The sequence below is a fragment of the Bombus affinis genome, chromosome 3, assembly GCF_024516045.1.
Source record: "Bombus affinis isolate iyBomAffi1 chromosome 3, iyBomAffi1.2, whole genome shotgun sequence".
NCBI classification, from domain to species: Eukaryota; Metazoa; Arthropoda; class Insecta; order Hymenoptera; family Apidae; genus Bombus; species Bombus affinis.
In genome coordinates, this window is record NC_066346.1 from 12,604,420 (window position 1) to 12,624,525 (window position 20,106).

General features: G+C 36.0%; 1 protein-coding gene across 8 annotated transcripts in view; it reads left to right on the forward strand.

Moving 5' to 3' along the window:
• Window positions 1–20,106, forward strand: part of LOC126914657 (zinc finger protein 239-like) — a 32,515-nt gene that overhangs the window by 8,272 nt on the left and 4,137 nt on the right. The window contains exon 5 of one of the 8 annotated variants that reach the window (XM_050718869.1): window positions 16,732–19,708. The exons of 1 other annotated variant lie outside the window; for it this stretch is intronic. In XM_050718869.1, the coding sequence (XP_050574826.1) occupies window positions 16,732–18,388 (1,657 nt within the window). In that variant the 3' untranslated portion in view covers window positions 18,389–19,708. Of the gene's footprint in view, window positions 1–646; window positions 3,554–4,203; window positions 5,588–6,587; window positions 9,415–9,862; window positions 11,631–11,947; window positions 13,883–14,104; window positions 16,473–16,731; window positions 19,709–20,106 lie in introns of those variants that run through there. 6 more of the 8 variants (XM_050718877.1, XM_050718870.1, XM_050718873.1 and 3 more) reach the window with 6 other exon arrangements.

The following is a 20,106-nucleotide window of genomic DNA, read 5'->3' on the forward strand; positions in this document are numbered from 1 at the left end:
TAAGTGTACGACAGAGACTTTACGTTTAAAAAAAAATACAATTATATTATCAATTACAAATTATTGTATACCTTTTTTAATATTTACCGGTATTATTGATACGGTAAATATATAATGCAACAATAATTATTTATTTTGTATAATTATTGCCTACGTACATAGGCAAGCAACTGTCGCAGCACCATTTTTAACCATTTTTTTTATTTATTAATTTGTATAAGCATCAAATATATTGAACAATTGAATATAGAAAAAAAAATTATCGTTAAATCGAAAACTCGATCGCATTAAATAAAATCGAGTATTGGAAAGACCATGTGGGAGTATGTTATAATATCATTGAGTAATACATTTACAAATTAAGCATTCTCGTTCGTATTAAGATAAACGCGTTTTAATAATACACTGTGTAAATTTACGAGCTCCGAAGAAGTTTAAACGTAAGAACGCGATGAAGGAAAAAAATACTGGAAAGCACCGAGGCACTTTATGAAGTACTTAATCTCGTAAAGGCGTACATTGTCCCCGAAAAAATCTGACAAAATAAAACCATTATTAAAACCCCTAAAAGGAAAGAGTACAGTATATCGATCGTATAGAAATAATACGTTGATTGATCTACGTTTTGTGTCTCTCTTCTTTCCAGATATTTTGTGTCAAAGCTTCAGATGGTACCTCAGGATGAGCAAGAATGCAGCCCGAACGATGAGATGTTTGATCACGAAGATACAGAGCAGCTGCTCGTCGCGAATCGTTTGCATGTTCCGAACGTGGGGAAAGCGGAGATAATCATCGCTGATGATATCGTGCAGTGCAATCTCTGCGGAGATGGTTTCGTTACCGAGCATGCTCTCGCTTTACATTTAAAAATGCACGAACAGGACGAATTACAAGAGGATCAGTTTGTTTGCGAGCACTGTGGTCGCAGTTTCACAACGATCTCCGAATTTAAAGAGCACCAATCAGAGCACGAAACGGATGAGAAATACGCTTGCGAAATGTGCGACTATGTTACAGAGCATAGAGAGAGTCTAATCCTCCATCAGAAACGTCACAATAACGAATACGAATGCGACATTTGTGGTGCCAATTTCGTTTCTTCTAGGAGCTACGAAGAGCATCAATCCATGCATTCAGATGAAAAACCGTTTCAATGCGAAATATGTAGTGCTCCTTTTCGATATCGTCAAGGTTTGAGATTACATGCGAAGCTGCATCAGCCCGATTACGTGCCACCTCAAAGAAAACACCATTGCGAGCTCTGCAACAAGCGTTTCTCCAGGAAACAGGTATTATTGGTACACATGAAGACGCACGGAAACGCAGGCTCCCAGAACGAATATATTTGCCCAGTTTGTGGCAAAGCTGTCTCTAGTAAGACGTACTTGACCGTACATTTGCGCAAGCATACAGGAGAGAAACCGCATGTCTGCGATCTCTGTGGTAAAGGGTTTATCTCGCAGAACTATCTGAGCGTTCATCGACGCACACATACTGGAGAAAAACCGCATAAGTGCACCCACTGCGAGAAACGGTTTACTCAACGAACCACTCTGGTGGTGCACCTCAGGGGACATACCGGAGACCGGCCATATCCTTGCACCTGTTGTCATAAATCTTTTGCCTCGAAAACGATGTTGAATTCACATTTAAAGACGCATGCTAAGCAGAGTGCACGACAGCAACAAGAACAACAGCAGCAACAGCAATTGCAGCAAGAACAGGACGTTCAGCAAGAACAGCCTCTTGATACAATTACTATATTGTTACCTAGTTAGGATATTTCGAATAATTGATTATCTATTGTGAAATCAAGGCCTTGTAGAAGAGTTATCAATTCGTAAGGAAAAAAGTTACTTATGCTTGAGTAGATAGAGTGGGGTATTTGTATTATTTGTGATGAAGAGAAAGGTAGTTATTTAGTCAGCGATTATTATTCAAATGCTCATTTATTTTTATACGATGATAGAAATCATGGAACAAGAAAAATCGAAACGTTGAGAGAGATATTTCACGTTACTGTTTTGAGCATTTATTCTACGCACATTTGGTTCCATGTTGAACCGCTGTTAACTATTTCGATACTTATTTTATACATTGGAATATTATTTGACGGGATACTGAAAGTTTTAAGAACGAATCATGATGCCAGTTTGAATTTACCGAATAAGAGTGCTATATGAGTTCCTCGCTAACATGACTATTAATCATTTATTAAACTGGTGAAATTTCTAGTTAGAATCTCGGATTAAGAATATTTTTGAGTTTCTTTTTTACATTTGCATTTAACTGTTTTATATATTACAATCTTGTACGAGGATTACATATATGTAATAATCATATGTACGTACATTCTAGCAAGTATTCCATTTTATTAACACGTTTAGGTAAGCTTAATTGTAAATTAACAGTTTCCTTTTTCTTTTTAACTTTACGTATAGAATATGAAAAATCGTAAATGTATAGAATAATATCTCTTATCAATTATTACACATTTTAAAATCTCATGTTGCATACTGTATTCATGTACGAGCGTCGAACGAAACTTTTTACATATAATTTTATGTTAATACAACCGTCCACGCTTCTAAACATTTTTTACTATTATATTACTTCAATACTCAACTTTTCTTTTACACGCGTATGTGATTTACCATAGAATAGAATTTTGCGAGGGGTGCTTTAAATTAGTGTACAACAATATACTTATACGATTACTATACGATAGTGCCTTAGTTATTGCGCGGTGTGTTTTCCGCAGGAAAAGACACATATGCATTTAAGATATCCGAATTAATGAATTATAATGCATATACAATAGGTATTAGTTACGAAGTTAACAGATATAATTCACTGTTTTGACTTGTAAGAGAGCCTTAATCGTTGGTAGTTATGCTTGACGAGTGCAAATAAATTAAGCGGAGAAACAATCACATAAATTACACTACTGTAAACGATTAGGATTATGTGAGAAACAGTACTTTAATTTGTGATAATGCCTTTTTCGGATAAGTGTATAAAATGATAACGATATATAGTGGTTGCCCTAAAAAATAATTTTTTTTTCTAGTTAAACGTTGTTTTCATTCGTGGCATCGCACTTTCTTAATTTATAAAGCTAGCGTAATTGCGTTGAATACAATACCGAACTTCTTATTTATCGTGTGGCTTTTGTTATACTTGGTGCATAGTAACTGGGAAAATAGTTCTTCTATATCCTATTATTAAAACTAGTAGTCGTAGTGTGATATATCGTTTTGGTATATCATTAAATGTAGATAGTATTAATTACATGAGTTAAAATGTTTATAGGGTTTAAGATCTTCGTTTATGATTGAGAAAAAGAAATTTGATGCCTAAATTTCTAATGATCCAACTCATTAATTTCGCAGGCGATGTATATAAATCACAGAGTGTATGAATCAAATGAATGCATGAAACCGTTGAAGCCTGATTATTTTTAAAGATATCTAATCATTGTTTATTGTCCAACTCAGATAGAGCAATAGTCTTCTTTTGTAAACAAATTCATAAAAATAAACAATACAGTAAATATTTTGTTTTATATTTACACACATAAAACTTCGTTCATTATTCTATTTAAATTAGTAACGTTATTTAAATTTCGAATACTTTTTATTTTTCATTTTTATCGCGAATATCGTTGTCTATCGGTTCTGATGATCGGTTCCTAACGATGCTTTTAGCGACGCGAATATTACAGAAATCTGACATCGAGCATTTTTCCAAGTTACGTTCTTTTCGCATGCTTTTCATGGCTGTGTGCATTTTGTGCAACGTGTTCACGATACAATTGTCTGTCTCATATCATTTATCCAAACGATTCCTCGAAGAAATTGTCTCTCATGAATCATTGATCGCTGTTTGACTGGCTTTGTGCAGTAAGTAGCTTCATCTTCTTTCAATTGTGTCATCTGTATAGCTATTCTCGATTCATGTGATTGATATTTTTATCAAAAAAAAAAAAAAAAAAAAAAAAAGACATAATCTGCTATCGACAAAGAAAACAGATTTAGCTTTGAAGATAAAGTAAAGCAAAATTGGAATCAAGTACATTTCCAGACATCTTCCCTTGACTCGACGTTTCATGAAAACTGCATTAACTACTTAAGTAACGTCTTCGTTCTGTGCGTGCAAGCGTCCGATTTATAAGGCAGCTCACGCTTTATTGTCTTTTTGCAGACCGAAAAGCGTGAAGACGATACCAGCCAAACGGAATCAGTCTCGCACCGCTAAATCGTCCAACGAGGAAGCTCGATCGTTTGTGAACAAAGTGATCGATAACTCTCACATCGTCCAGGAAGCATCGTATCGATGCGAGTCCTGTGACGAGGAGTTCGACACGGAGGCTGCTCTGTTGGTACACAGAACCGAGCAATCGATCCTTCGAACTCGGGAAGCATTGAAAAAAGCTGAAAAGAAATACACATGTGACGCGTGCTGCGAAAGTTTCACGAAGAAAATACAACTGTTCAAGCATCGACGAGGTCGATGCAAAGAGTCGACAATAGCTGAGAGCAAACAGCATAAAGCGAAGGACAAAACGATAAAAACGAAACGGAAGGAACCGAATGTTTCTACTGGTCCGATCGAGTGCAACGTGTGTCATAAAGTTTTTAAGAAGAAGAAATATCTAAATGTTCATAAAACGTTGCATGGAGCGCCTCATATTTGTCACGTATGCGGTGCCAAACTGACTTCTGAATATTATTTGAAGATTCACATTAGGAGACACAATAAAGAATTCACTGAATTTTGCGAGGTGTGTAACAAGGGATTTTACTTAAAGGCAACGCTGAAAACGCATATGAGCGTGCATAGTAATGATAAACCGTGCATTTGTGAGGTTTGTCACAAGTCTTTCGGTAATAGAGTATATTTGAGAAGTCACATGAAAATTCACAGTCAGCCTGAGAATAGGAGGAAGTACAGATGCGAGATTTGTGGGTTCGAGACTTTCTACAGTTACTGTTATAAGGAACATCTGTGGACGCATACGGGAGAAAGTCAGGTGGCTTGTGAGGTTTGCGGTAAATTGATCAGAAGACAGTATATGAAGATTCATATTAGAATACACACTGGTGAGAAGCCGGAGATCTGTGAATTTTGCGGGAAAGCATTTAGTTCGAGAAAGTATCTGATTAAGCATCGAAGAACTCATACAGGGGAAAGACCTTATAAATGTAAAATCTGTGAGAAACGATTCACGCAACGAGGCACCCTGAGCGCCCATCTGCGTCGACACGAGGTCGCTAAATGAAGGGTGCCTTGAGTTTTCATCGAATTCTGTAATTGTTATTCTATGTTTTATTGTTAATAAGCAGACTAATTTAAAGATTGTAATTGTATTATTTTATTTTAATTCGTAAACTTAACATTATTGATCTTTTTAACGGTATTGAAAATTGTGGATTCTTACATAGTATTATACATACGTACAGTTCGTCTTAAATATTGAGAGTTTAACTATTATTAATAAGAATATGTGATTTGTGAAAATTGTTTTACAATTGTGTTTGTTTGTATAGCTCACAGATGTTAAAAATAATAACGATTTAAAGACTAACGGTGTTGGAAAATATCTTTCTTTTTTAATGTCGAAAAATGTTTATAATGTTCCATGATTGTAATTTGTATTATGGAAGAATAGTGTGTTATGTTAATTGTTTTAAACAGACAAGTTGCGTAAATTGTATATAATGTAATAAGATTAATGATACAGGGACATAAATTACCATATCGCTTGTAGTATTTTAATATCTTAGTAAGGATATGGAAATATTAAAAAGTTCATTTTAATAAAAAGTCAAATACTTTTAAATTTAATCTAGATCGGCCCCCTTAGGTTAGTATATTTTGTTACTTCGAATGGTTTGCACGACAGCTGGTAAGTAAATGATAAATAATTCTTGAGCTGGAAGAAATATTTAAAAAAATACCTACACTTTGCAATAAATTGGTTGGCAATAAATGCCAAATTAACAGACTATTGCGAATTCACTGTTAGATAGCCCTTAACAAATATTAAAATTGAAGTATATTTTAAAATATATAATTTCCACGAAATATCAATTTTCGGTACGATTTCTTCAGAAACTTTGACGTGAAAATTAGAAATGTGTACGAATATAGAATACTGAATATGAAAATAATTTCATACATGAAAGTCTAACAATATTAAATTTTAAAGGTTTCCTAAAAATTGTATACATATTATAACTTTTTAAGAAAAGAACGATATCAAGGGGTTTTGATTATTCTGAAAATTCTATTCTAATAAATATATATAAATATATCCTATAAGCTATTTAATCTATTGTATCTACAATTTTACATCTCGTTTTTATTTTACTCTACGTAAAAGCTTCATGACATTTCCTACAAATTTTCACTTTCTCTTCGAAGTATATTACATCTTTATTGATGTTAAACCACCAACAGCAGAAGAAATATCGTGATCGGTTCGTATCTAAGCGGAAGAAAATTTCTTATTCGAGAACAAGTATATTACCATGTTAATTGCGTCTCATTACATTCCATACGTTGACGTGTCTTGTCCATTGCAGGTGTCAGGAGATCAGCGTGGAGGAAGCGAAAATAGAGCAGATAGAAACGCTCGAGGATATGGAACTGGTCAAGTACCAGAATGACGTTTGCACGGTCGAAGAATTCGAACAGATCAGTCATCAAGAGATAGTAACGGACACGTTAGAGGAAAGTAACGACACGGAGATGAAATTGATTCTCGAAGAAGAAGAAGAAGAAGAAGAAGAAGAAACAGGGAACGTTAACATAGATTATAACAATAAATACGAGAGCAGAAAATGCTCTGTCATTTATGAATGCGACGTCTGTAACAAAAAAATGCGTAAGAAGCTTCAATTTCTAAAACATAGGCAGGACCATGAAAGGAATTACAAAAAAACTGGTGGTCATTGCGAGGAATGTGATAAAAGTTTCGCGGATGAAGAGAAATTGAAGAAACACATGATCAAAGTGCACCAAAAGGAGAAGCCTTTCCAATGTGTTCTCTGTAATAAATGTTTCAAAACGGAAGAATTCTTAAAGACACATCTGAAGCAACACAACAAACGTTTCACGTGCGATATCTGCGGTATCTCGAAGGTGTCTGGCTACGATCTTCGTTTACATAAAAAGAAACATAACGAGGAATATGTGACGCACTGCGAAATCTGCGGCAAAGGCTTCTACACGAACCAAACCCTGGAAAGACACTTACTTACACATACCGGGGAGAAACCATTCGTTTGCAAGGTGTGCAACACCCCTTACGCGAGTGCTGCGTATCTGAATATGCATATGAAGTCTCACGGCGAACGAGAGAAACACAAGTGCAATATTTGTAATTTCGAAAGTTACTGGAAGGCGGCTCTAAAGGTGCACCTTAAGATACACACTGGAGAGAACCTGATCACGTGTGAGATATGCGGGAAATCAGTCTCGAGTAAAGCTTATCTGCAGATCCATATGCGTATACATTCTGGCGAGAAACCACACGTTTGCGAAGTATGTGGCAAAGCCTTCAGCGTTCGAAAATATCTGATTGTACATTTGAGAACGCATACAGGTGAAAGACCGTATGAATGTAAGGTATGTCAGAAAAGGTTCACGCAGCAGGGTTCACTGAATTCCCATATGAAGTCGCATAACGAAAGGAAGTGAACCAAAAAGAGGTGTGTGTTTGTATAAGATCACTGGCAGGTACTGTATTTTGAGAACAAGAGATACATGTACCAACCTCTTAGGTTTTTGGTACGTAGAATGGTAAAGAGCACGAGGCATTTGGTTAGAGGATATATTGCTGTAGAGAATTAGGTATGTTAGGTGCTATGAAGTCTTTGTGTGCTGATTGTCATTATGAATTTTAAAACTTAAGTTAAGAATTTTAAGAAATTCTTAAGATTAAGAAAAATATTTTAATTGTTTTTTATCTAATTTATTTTCGCATGTTTAGAACAGAATTATTTTTAGAAACTGTGACTAAAAAGGATGTTACTAAAAGTCTTTCTAGATATATTGTTATTAACATTATAGAAAAGTTCAATATGACAATCAACACGCTATTAGGTAAAATTTTTATGATCGCTATTTTTTATTCAAGACCAACCTGTACTTTCCAAATCTTTTTTACAAAAAAAATCACAGTAAGATATTTCTAATTGTAGCAAAATATTTCCCCACTGAAAAAAAGTGTATGTGCAAATACTAAATACTCCAAATATAAATCTATTATGCTAATGTTAAAGGATAACGGTAAAACCGTTGATAAATTGTATCAAGCATTATTGCAATGAGGATCAATTAAGTTAGCAATTGATCAAATTGAACATATTTGAATTAGAAAAATAGAATATCAGAAGATCTTGTAGCAAGTAAGCTTCTGATAGCAATATTTGAGTATATATACATATATATGTAACAATAAAAAACTGTTGTTACCAACGAAAAGTAATAGTACTGTAGAATCTCGCAATTTAAAATGTGCCATAATATTAAAAAATCTTTAATTTCAAAAATGAGATTATATAAACCTAATCCCAATTTACTTTGCATATATACGTCTTTCTTTCTTTTTCCAATAAAGAGATTATTCTTGGCCTAACTTAGTGATAAAATACAACAAATTGCAATAAATATGCAATTAGTAATATCAAAGAAAACGCGAATATAACAAAAGTGTAATTACTGAAAGTATAAATACCACATACAAGACCAGTTTGTATTTGAGAGTTATAAAACATTATATTTAAGATTTATAAAAAAAGGATCAGAGACATTAATTATATTGTAATTAGGAGATTGTATATTTTATTAACATAATTTTACGAATTATATCTTAACACTCGTGGATGTCTTATCTTTGTATTAAGTGTAAAACTTTTAATACATTCATATAACTTTCCATGTAAATACACATTCTCGAAGCCAACAACGCACATGTGCAAATAAGTGAATACTTATTTCTTTATTTCAATAAATTTATTTTTTTTTATACTATACGTGAGATATATACTTTATGTTCATTTTTTATGTTTTTATTTTGTAAACGAGTATTTTAAGATGTATACGAGAAGTAAGTGCAAAGAGAAATAAGAATCATACACAGAAGATTAAAAACAATAGTCTGTTATTTTTTATTTCATATAATTTTTAAGAATGAAATATGCAATAGTCACGAATTTTTCCTCGAAATGTATGAATATCATCTTTGTAAAAATCACGGATATGTAAATTTCTACTTTCGTTAATTTTACTAAAGGTGAAGTATATTTGTATTTATCACAAATATTTTTTTTACAAACTGTAAACTTTTTTCAAAAAAGGAGAATATCGAACGAAATATAAATGACTTTTATTCAATCATACGAGAAACAGTTTTAATTTACCATACAAAATTACATATTCTGTATATTCATACGAGCAACGGAATACAAGAATATTTTATCCTTGTAACAACTGTTACTAATCGAAGGACGAATTTCATTCCATTTCATAAATATATTCGAATACTTTCATTTTATAAATACGCTATAAACAGTATTATGGTCTTATATAAAACAAGTCCCCAAAACACACGAAATGTAAAACATACAAGAGCCGAACGAAGAAGAAAGAAGAGAAGAAAACGTAAAAAGTAATTCGAAGCCTAACACCACAATATTCCTATTATACGTCCAGTGTATTCTGTCAGATGTAAATCAAGCTAAATGTTCATTAATAAAATACCAGTTCCTCTCATAAAATCGAAATTGTCGCTAGATCTAAACTAATAAAGTAAAAATCGCTATTGACGACACTCTTTTTTTCATTTTCTTCGCAGGTCACTGTCGAACTCGAGGATCGAACCAACAACTCAACAACAAGTGATTACGGAAAGATCGATAATTTTATATTCAGTCATAAAAGAAGAGGACGACTATTCAACGAACCAATGTGAAAATACATTGCCAAAGATTCGTTGCGCAAAGATTGAAAGTCTGACCAGAAATGATTCAAACGGCGAAGAAGAATCCAAAGAAACAACGGAGGAAGAAACGGTCTCCAACGTTAAGCATCCTGATGCCTTGGCACAAACGTTCTATCAGTGTGATATGTGTAAAAAGCTTTTCAGGACAAAGAATCTTTACGAAGGCCATCGAGTGTCTCACAGCGACGCTCGACCTTATCAATGTGATATCTGCGAGAAATCCTTCAAGAGAACCAACACATTAGCCGTCCATAGAAGAATCCACACTCGAGAGAGGAATTTCGTGTGTGACGTGTGCGGGCACGCGTTTGTTCAAGCTTTCCAATTGACTACTCATCAGAGGCGCCATTTCGACAAGTATACAAGATACTGCGAAGTATGCAAAAAAGGATTCTTCACGAACGCCGAATTACACGGTCACATGAACGTGAAACACGGAGCTAAAGAACACGTTTGTGACTCTTGCAACAAGTCTTTCCCAAATAATCATACTTTGGTGAAGCATCTGAAGGTTCACGATCCGAATTTCAAGCCTGTGAAGCACCAGTGTGAATTCTGTGGCAAGACGTTTGTTTATAAGAATTCTTTGGTGTTCCACGTAAAGTCCCACATGGGTGAAAATAAATACGATTGTCATCTTTGCGGTAAATCAGTATCTTCTAAAGGATCTCTTCAGGATCATCTTCGACTTCATAGCGGGGAAAAATTGTTGATCTGTGATGTCTGCGGCAAAGCTTTTCGCAAGAGGAGCACCCTGGTTGTTCACAAAAGAACTCATACCGGAGAGAAACCGTATACTTGTGACACGTGTGGAAAATCGTTCACGCAGCACTCGACGTTGGTCATTCACAAACGATATCACACAGGACAGAGACCGTACCAGTGCGAGATTTGCAGCAAATCGTTCGTTTCCAGGTCATCGTTGAACGCTCACAACAAAGTTCACACGGTGAATGTTGCGGTGGATCAAATGGAGTGATCTTTAAAACTTTGAAAGTTTCTAAAAAATTAGTGACAATAAAAGATGACATTTTTACAAAAAGAGTCACAGGAAATGAACTTTTGGTTTAGAGGGATATTTTGCAGGTTTTCCGAGGAAAGGTTGAAATTTTAAATGCTACTTTCATACCTGATGATACATTTATCATACTTGAAATTTTTCATTGCATATTATCGATTCTAATTCTCAAATGCGATGAATTAAAGGCGTAATTGTATGAAAAGAAATGTTCATTGGTGCCAAAGTTATAAAGTTGGTGCCAAAGTTGCACAATAGCAATTATATTTTTGTACCTCTTCTTTTTTTTTTTTTTTTTTTTTTTTTTTGTTTTTAATCTGCCGAGAATATCTTTTTAATTTCACCATTCGGGTAATGTATTGAAACATATCACTTTCGTATATTATTTTTCCTACAGTATTATGTTAATCTACGTTATGATATTGTACATAACGAATTTAGAATAAGAGAGTCTGTGGGCAAAGTGCAAGCAACTCTCGGCCGATCTCTAAAAAATTTGTAAATCGATCATATGGAACATGGTATTTTTTCAAGTTAATTAAGACATACCATTGCATGTACAATTTTGTTAAATAAAACAACTATTTGACATCGTCCAAACAAGATCGCTTTTATTATTAGAAACGCAATTTCGAAATACCATCTTCGCAACTTATTGTTTCTTTTTCATGCTACATATCGCTAGATCCAGATCCATCTCTGCATCACACACAACTTACGTGTAACTAACTTTAATAATGCGATTGTCTACGACTTGCTAATCTATTCAGGGACTTCACATTGAAAGCAAACCGTAGAGCGTGCTGGATATCTCTTCCAGGTATACGATTTGAGAAAACGCGTTCCGGGCGCGGAAAGACTCCGACTATTCAACAAGGACATCTGATACTGATGTGTCCCTTCGAATTTTTATATTTCAGATACAACCAGTTACCCTTCTCCGAAGAGTATTACCCGATGGCGATGTTGACGAAGCTCGACCTGGTGAAGAAGGACGCGAATCCAGAGAGTTCGGCATCTGCTAAATGCACGGACACGGCTGGTGGCAACAACGCGACCATTCTGCCGATAAACCAGGAGCAAAACTTCATCAAGCAAGAAGTGAATGACGAGGACGATGAAGAGGATCTGCCATTGGCTTATCATTGCAAACTGTGTGGCGTGTTTTTTGCCTCTCAGGCGCTGTTGGACAGTCACGAGATCGAGCACAAAGGTAAACGCAAGAACACTTGTGCCCAGTGTGGAAGAGTCTTTAGAACGTATGTAAATCTACGTAAACACATGAAGAAGCATACAGGTCGCAAGGGTGGGCGCAAAGCGAGCAATACTTCGACAGTAGCCAACCGTTCGACCACGCTAAAAGTAAAGAAAGAGAAACCAGAGTTGGAGTTCCTGTGTAAAACATGCAACAAGGTATTCCGACATAAGAGTAATTACCAGAAGCATCTAATGCGACACACGGTTGGCGATCTAACTTGCAAGCACTGCCCTAAGAAGTTCCGTCTGTTCCGTGATCTGACCAGACACGAGAAGACTCACTTCTACCCCAGCTACATGTGCAAAGAATGCGACTACGAGACTACCGTATTAGCAGCATTGAGCATTCACATGTTGCGACATACGGATAAGGCGGACCTTCCCTTTAAATGCAACGACTGTGACAAACGTTTCCGTAAAGCGATAGATCTACAGGAGCATTACAATATACATTCTGGCGACAAGCCTTTCGTTTGTCAGTTATGTAGTAGTGCCTTCTACCTGAGACGACAGCTCTCTGCTCACTGCAGACGTATGCATCCTGAAATGAAGGCTAATAAAGTAACCAGCACGGCCTGTGACATTTGCGGTCGTGTCTTGGCTACTAAAAGATCCTTGTTCCGTCACAAGGAGAGCCACAATCCTACAAAACTGTATTTGTGCGATTATTGTGGCAAAAGTCTTAGCAGCGCCGAGCATTTGAAGAAACACAGACGCATCCATACTGGCGAGAAACCATATGTCTGTGACATCTGTGGTAAGGGTTTCACCGATTCAGAGAATCTCAGAATGCACAGGAGGGTGCATACTGGTGAAAAACCGTATAAGTGTGACCAGTGTCCAAAAGCATTTTCACAGAGATCCACGTTGACTATACATAGGCGAGGTCATACTGGAGAACGACCGTACGTGTGCCAGATCTGCAACCGTGGCTTCTCATGCCAGGGGAACTTAACAGCTCACCAGAAATCGACCTGCGTTTAAATTCGAGTGCCTTCTTCGTCGAGGGTAGAACTGTGAAAGAAGTGCAGCCACTCTCGGTATCATCGTGTCGTCGTCATCGAGATTGGCCACTTTGTTGGTGCTGATATCATGAAAACTGTAACTCGTTGACGACCGTGCAGCTTGTCGTAATCGATGATGAACCGAATGTGCATGGCCGTATGGACTAGCTTCGACCAACGAAGAATGAAAGAAACTGATCAAATTTTTGTTTCTTTTTGTTTTATCGATTTATCATATTCTTTTTTCAATCGACTACTACACAATTGTGACTGAGATTATATTTGTTCGTTCAATTATTATGTTCGATGTTTATTGCAGTTTCTTTCGCTCATTTTGTTTGTCGTTTTAATAAACTGAATGATAGCGGATTCTTTATTGAGAGATAGTATTATTTTATCGAGCAAGTTTTATTTCGTTTGCGCGTTCCGATTCGCTGTGTAACGAGTCGAAGGAGTTCGTGGTTTACAGCAGACAATTCGAGGCAATTCAATTAAGAGAGTATACCGACTGCAAGTTCCATGTTAGTTATGAATATTGATACTCGTTATTATATGTTTAATAAAAGAACAATAATTCATTGAAAATGAAAAAAATCGCGCGTAACGACTTTCCGCTCCGATCGACCAACGTCTTATGCCTTTCTTCGCTTTTCGCGAGTCAACGATTGTTTCCCTTTATATCCTCTTTAAAGAAAGAGAATTAGAGACACGTTCTGTGTGTGTCGTTACTAAAGAAACGACCAGCGATCTGGAAGATGTTTCGACGAACGATGCGAACACGTATAACATGTTGAAAAATCACGTTGTTGATTGCAGAACTCTCGGGGTCGTACAGTGGGACGCGAAATCCAAAGACTGCGGCGACCAGGCCATCAAGATCTTCGAATCAAGATCATCCATATCGTCAGAACCATCGCCAGAGCAAGTGAATCCTTCGTCTGATAGAAAAGATCGTACCTCGAAGGAGTCAAATTACGTTACAAATTCTGACAACGATTCACTGACAAATTCATCTACAAAAAGGAGGAAGAATAAAAGATTCGAAGATCAAGAACAATACATCTGCTCCACCTGCAAGTTACATTTTGACAGACAAGGAGACTATAAGCGTCACATGATCAAGCACAGCGATCTTCGTCCTTACAAATGCGAAATCTGCGACAAGGCGTTTAAACGTTCCTCAGAGGTGTCCAACCACACTCAGATCCACCGTGGTATCGAATACGCGTGCGAAGTATGCGGTTTCACCACGATAAATAAATTCTCATTAAGAATGCATCATCGTCGAGTTCACCAGCGTGATTTTCGTTATCGTTGCGATCAATGTGACAAGGGTTTCATGTCTAATTACGACCTGGAGGACCACAAGGCCAGTCATCTAGGCAGAAAGACCTTCATCTGCGAATTCTGTGGCAACGCCTACTCCCAAAAATCCTACTTGGTAGCACACAAACGGGTAATTCATAGAATTCAAAAAAGCGCGCCGAAGGAGTTCCAGTGCAATATCTGCAACAAGAGTTTCGCTACCGAGCAGAATCTTCGTAATCACGTTGGTCTACACTCGCAGATGTTCCTGTGCGCCCAGTGCGGCAAAAAATTTGCAACCAATCACGCTTTGAAGCTTCACAGTCGAAAACACACAGGGGAGAGACCTTACGAGTGTATAGTTTGCTCGAAATCTTTCGCCAGATCTGCTGCACTCAGAGTGCATAAATTAACACACACGGGCGAGAGGCCGTACGTGTGTGATCTGTGCGGGCAGAGCTTTACTCAAAGAAGTAGCATGATGGTTCATCGACGAAAACACCCCGGAAGTCATCCTCCGCCCCCTCCTTTACTTCTTAGCAGACTCGAGAGCGATGGACATAAGTTATAGCGTTTTCTGGGCATTGAAGATTGTTTGGTGGAAATTAGAATACACAGAAAGATGGAAAGTTCAGTGAATTTTTAAAAATTTGGATGATATCATGGAAGACATATGTGAAGACTTAAGATTTCGCTTTCAAGAGTTTAAACTCTTTGTTTACGTAACGCTTCGCAGTGCGCTTCTAAGTTTCTTCTTTCGTTCGCTATTCCAGCATAGTAAGTCTTACAGTATAACTACAGTCCCTTGTCATTGAAATAGGACCACATTTTATTAATTTCGCTGATATATACAATCTAAATTAATGAAGGTGTTATGATGAAAGATCTGATAATGATATTTGTGTAGCTTCTCTTTTGCTTCCATTATGATATAAATCCTTTTCAATTTGTTTCGTATGCACTAACGTGTCATCAACGTTTTACGTTATAAATTATGATTTATTAAATGTGTTTTACGAATTTATACAGAATTCCACAAGAAAGACTGATCTGTGTCAATATTTTTGCTCGTCTCTGTAATTATTAACAATTTGGACATACAGAGATGGTCATTTAACTGACATAGTTCATAAAAACGTGAAATTTCTGCAGGTGGTTCTAACTTGATGACCAGGAACTGTATTTCTCATTCGCTTGACAAGTGGTGAAATTATTTATAATAACGGTACTTTTTATAATTGGATAAAAGCTGCTTTACCTAATGTCGACGTTTTGCTGAAGGGAATTGTACACCGTTCGTTTTACAATATTCATGTTCTGTTAAGCCTCTAGCATTATTTTGTATCGTTAAGTCTCGAATTAGAAAATATATTGTGAAATATACGCAGGAGATAAACGAAGCTTTTACAGAACCGTATAAAAATGATAGTTCGAAAACCGACTGCAGGAACTGCTTTGTTAGCGATAAATATTCAAATTAGTTACTAATAAGACTTGAATATGTACATAAGATAATGTACTTAAACAAACGGTTTGTGTAAAGTACAGTGAATGATAGAAGGATTACAGAGGGAGCAGTGCAAATACACGACGGTATAGATCGTTAAATATGAATCAAGCCTTACGAACTTCATGATGATTTTGAAAAAACAGAATGAAAGAGAGGGAGAGAGAGAGAGAGAAAGAAAGCGAGAGAATGGGAATGAGTTTAATAAACGTCGGTTGTTCTAGAAGCTGTGAATTTTACTGATGTAAGTAGTGATACTGAGTGTAAATTCACGATCAATCCGAAAACCGAATTGTTTCAGTGCAATGTTCGACGACATTCATTGCTTGTACTGAATTCTTTGTTCCTTTAATTAAATCCTTTTCAGAAATCGCTCGATCGTTCTCACTATGTGGTACATACTCACACCGTTGTTTTTATCCATATCATGCTCCTCGTCATTTTCGTTTAACACATATAGAACCCTAAAAGCTCAGAACACAGAGATCATGCGAATAAATGTGACACCGAACTCGACGAAGACCAATCTGCAACTCTGATCCTCTCGATCCTCCTTGCTGTCTTTCTTATTTTTCCTTTGCCCCAAATTAGCACACTTTCTTACGATTGACTAAACGAATGGGTGTTTCAGGAGGTCTACGATCGCAGAAACGTCCCTGGGCCAGGGTAGAAATGATCGAGCGCAGTTCCAAGTTACTATTCCAGCTTCCAGTCCAACAATACAGAATTCCATGTCCTTGAAAAATGAAATATATCAGGACGAGAACAGTCAGAGAACAGTCAGAGACAATGAAGACGAAGTTAACGATAGTAGTTCCACTTTAGGAAGAGAAATAGTTGATGATTCGATCGTGGACTCGGTGAAAAGTGTTTTGGTGCCTGTTAGAGATCCAGTGACAAAGGAAATTAAGAATATGTTGATACCTGTTGAAGTGAAGGACGAGTCTGGATTAAACATAATCAAAAGTGTATTAATTCCTTTTCCAGCAGAGGATGGGTCGATGTCTTACGAAATTAAAAAGGTCATGGTACCTATCAAGTCGGAATTGAGTTTATCGCCAAAAAAGAAAACTGAGAAAAAGACTTTATTAACAAATAAAGCTAGAAGTAAGCAGGTGAATTTTAAGAAAAAAAAGGAGAAAGAAAACGAAGAGAAACAGGAGACGTCATTGGAAAAAAGGACGAGGAGCCTAGAAAGGGAAAAGAAGATAGAAAAGGAAACAGAGAAAGTATCAGAGTTAGAAGCGGACAGTATATCGACAAATGTATCCAAGGAGGAAGTGGATCAAATATTGGACACTTTAAAGAACATTTGTCCATTCTGTCAGAAGTGTTTCAGAGACGAGGACCAAATGCAAAAGCACGTCCTCAAGACACATAAGAAACCATATAATTGCGACAAGTGTCATAAAGGTTACTTTTCCAACTTGACTCTAGAAGAACATCAGAAAACACACGATGTGGTTTCGTTTTATCAGTGTTCCATCTGCCAGAAACAGTACAAAACCACGAAAGGATTAAAGAATCATCAGACCCGTGAACACAGTGACATGGACCGCAAATTTACGTGTTTTCACTGTGAGAAGCGATTCAAATTAAAATTAGACCTAAACCTTCACATCCACAGATCGCACATGAACGTAACTTACATTTGCAGATTCTGTGGCATGGCAGTGAAGAATATCGTGTATCACGAACTAAAACACGAAAACAAGAAAACCAGTTATCTGCATCATTGCAGTATCTGTTCTAAGAAATTCAAAGCGTGGAACAGCTTGGAGAATCATTTATTAATGAAGCACAAAGCTCCTAAGGAAGGATTAAACATGTTAAAGACGCTGTGTGAAAAGAAATTTCAATCCAGAAGTGATTTTTATCATCATGTGCTTAACCAATCGGAGACCAAGCAGCACAAGTGTGTCATTTGCGACAAAAAATTTGCTTCTGAGTATAATCTTCGTAATCACGTCGCTCTACACTCGCATACTTACCTATGTTCCCTCTGTGGCAAGAATTTTACCACGAACTACTCGTTAAAGCTGCATCTTCGAAAGCACACTGGCGAACGGCCGTATCAGTGTAAAATATGTTTAAAGACATTTGCCAGATCAAACTCGCTTAAACTACATACTTTAATTCACACTGGTGAAAGACCATATGTGTGTGATTTATGTGGTCAAAGTTTCACTCAGAGAGGAAGCATGATGACGCATCGTCGTACGCATCCTGGAAATCATCCGCCGCCTCCTCCTTTGATACTAGATAAACTCAAAAATAACGAACATTAATTTTTGTTAAGGTGTCAGATGTTACGCAGGTTAAAATATTAATACACAATTATGTACAATACTTGATGTAAAGTTGATGGTGGAATTTTGGGATGCAAATACTTTTTGATAAAAGGTGGAATTATGGAAGAATAGCCAAGATTAATTTCTTTTTTTTTCAGAATCTAGGGACGATGCTCGCATAAATTCTAATAAATTGGAGGTTTTCGTTGTAAGTCTTGGGAAATAAGTACTTTGTTTTCTGTTTATTGTTTGTTGTCTGTTTATTGAAAAGTATATTCGATCGCGATCTATCAACTTACAAGATAAGCTATCGCCTATGTTGGCAAAGAAAAATACAGTGAACAAAGATATAGATCTAATTTATTCCAATTACCAATAACATTTTTTTTATATTTTTATGAATTTTATAGTTTTAATATAATGTTAATATATTCTTTTGTTTCTTGTTAAAAAATCTATGTGATACACGAAACGAGTCTCTAGATATTGACTAACGGGAAGCGGTATATCTCGCTTGAATTTAAGTGCAATAATTATACCTAGAATTTAAGCAAGTATTATTATATTCATATTTTATTTCATCCGATTGCATTACACTTCAAAGTTCATTATTTCTTTTATCACTTATCACTAGATAATCATGTTCGTAAAGTGTCATCTCTATTCTTCATTTTTTAATGAATCTTGTTCATTTAAAACTGATCGCAGTTTTACAATGAAGTAAAACAGTTATCTCTCAAGGTGTTTTCAATTCGATGATTTTCAGAAAAAAGTTTCTACTATGCGTGTTTCTTTGTTCGAAGACCTGAAATATTAATCTGCATTTTTGTATCCTAATGACCTGTTGATCCTTCTGTTGTCAAAAGGTGCGTAAGATGCACTTCAACGTGACTATCTTTTTTATCAGACGAGATGTCAGTTTGATGATTCTCAAATCTCATGTTTCACGTAAGACTTAATGATGTATATAGTTCATCGTACAGAGGATAAATACTGTAAAATAAAAGAGTATATAGGAAATGTAAAAAATCAGATCGTTAAAAAGTGTAATTCTTACGAAGAAAGGACGAAAAAAACAAATAGAAAATGATGCATTGTTAAGCATTCATTTGTAAGTTCTACCGTGATTGTAAGAGTGGATGAAGAATGAGCTTTACCTATCCAATTTAGATGTTTACGAGAAATTATGAAATTTTGTTGATTTAAAATACGACGAACTACAAGTTCACATTAATTTCATTATTAACATTCGAGGCGTTTATTGTTTGTACTGGATCATTTGTTCCTTTAATTAAATCCTTTTTAATAATTGTTAAACATTCGTTATATAATTCTTATTTGTCCATTTATCTTCCCAAACTAACATTTATAAGAATGTAGAATCTAAGAAGAATCTAATATAAATAAATAAGGTTGTCAACTGTTACAGACTTGAAACCGTATTTTGTAACCAGATCCACCCCATTTCTAAGTGCTTTTTGTTCTCGTTGTGCACCATTGATTCTTTCCTGTGACTAACTGAACGAATCGGTGTTTCAGGAATTCAAGGATGGCGGAAAAATCGAAGCCACCGAACCCGACGCAACAACTCGTTTTATTGTGTCGCAGAATCCCGGGCCAAAAAAATATTAATCGAGTGCCTCTCGATCTAAAAGCTAATTAAATTTCCGAACGAAACACCGAAGAACGTAGAAGATTTGTAAGAAGTTCTAAGA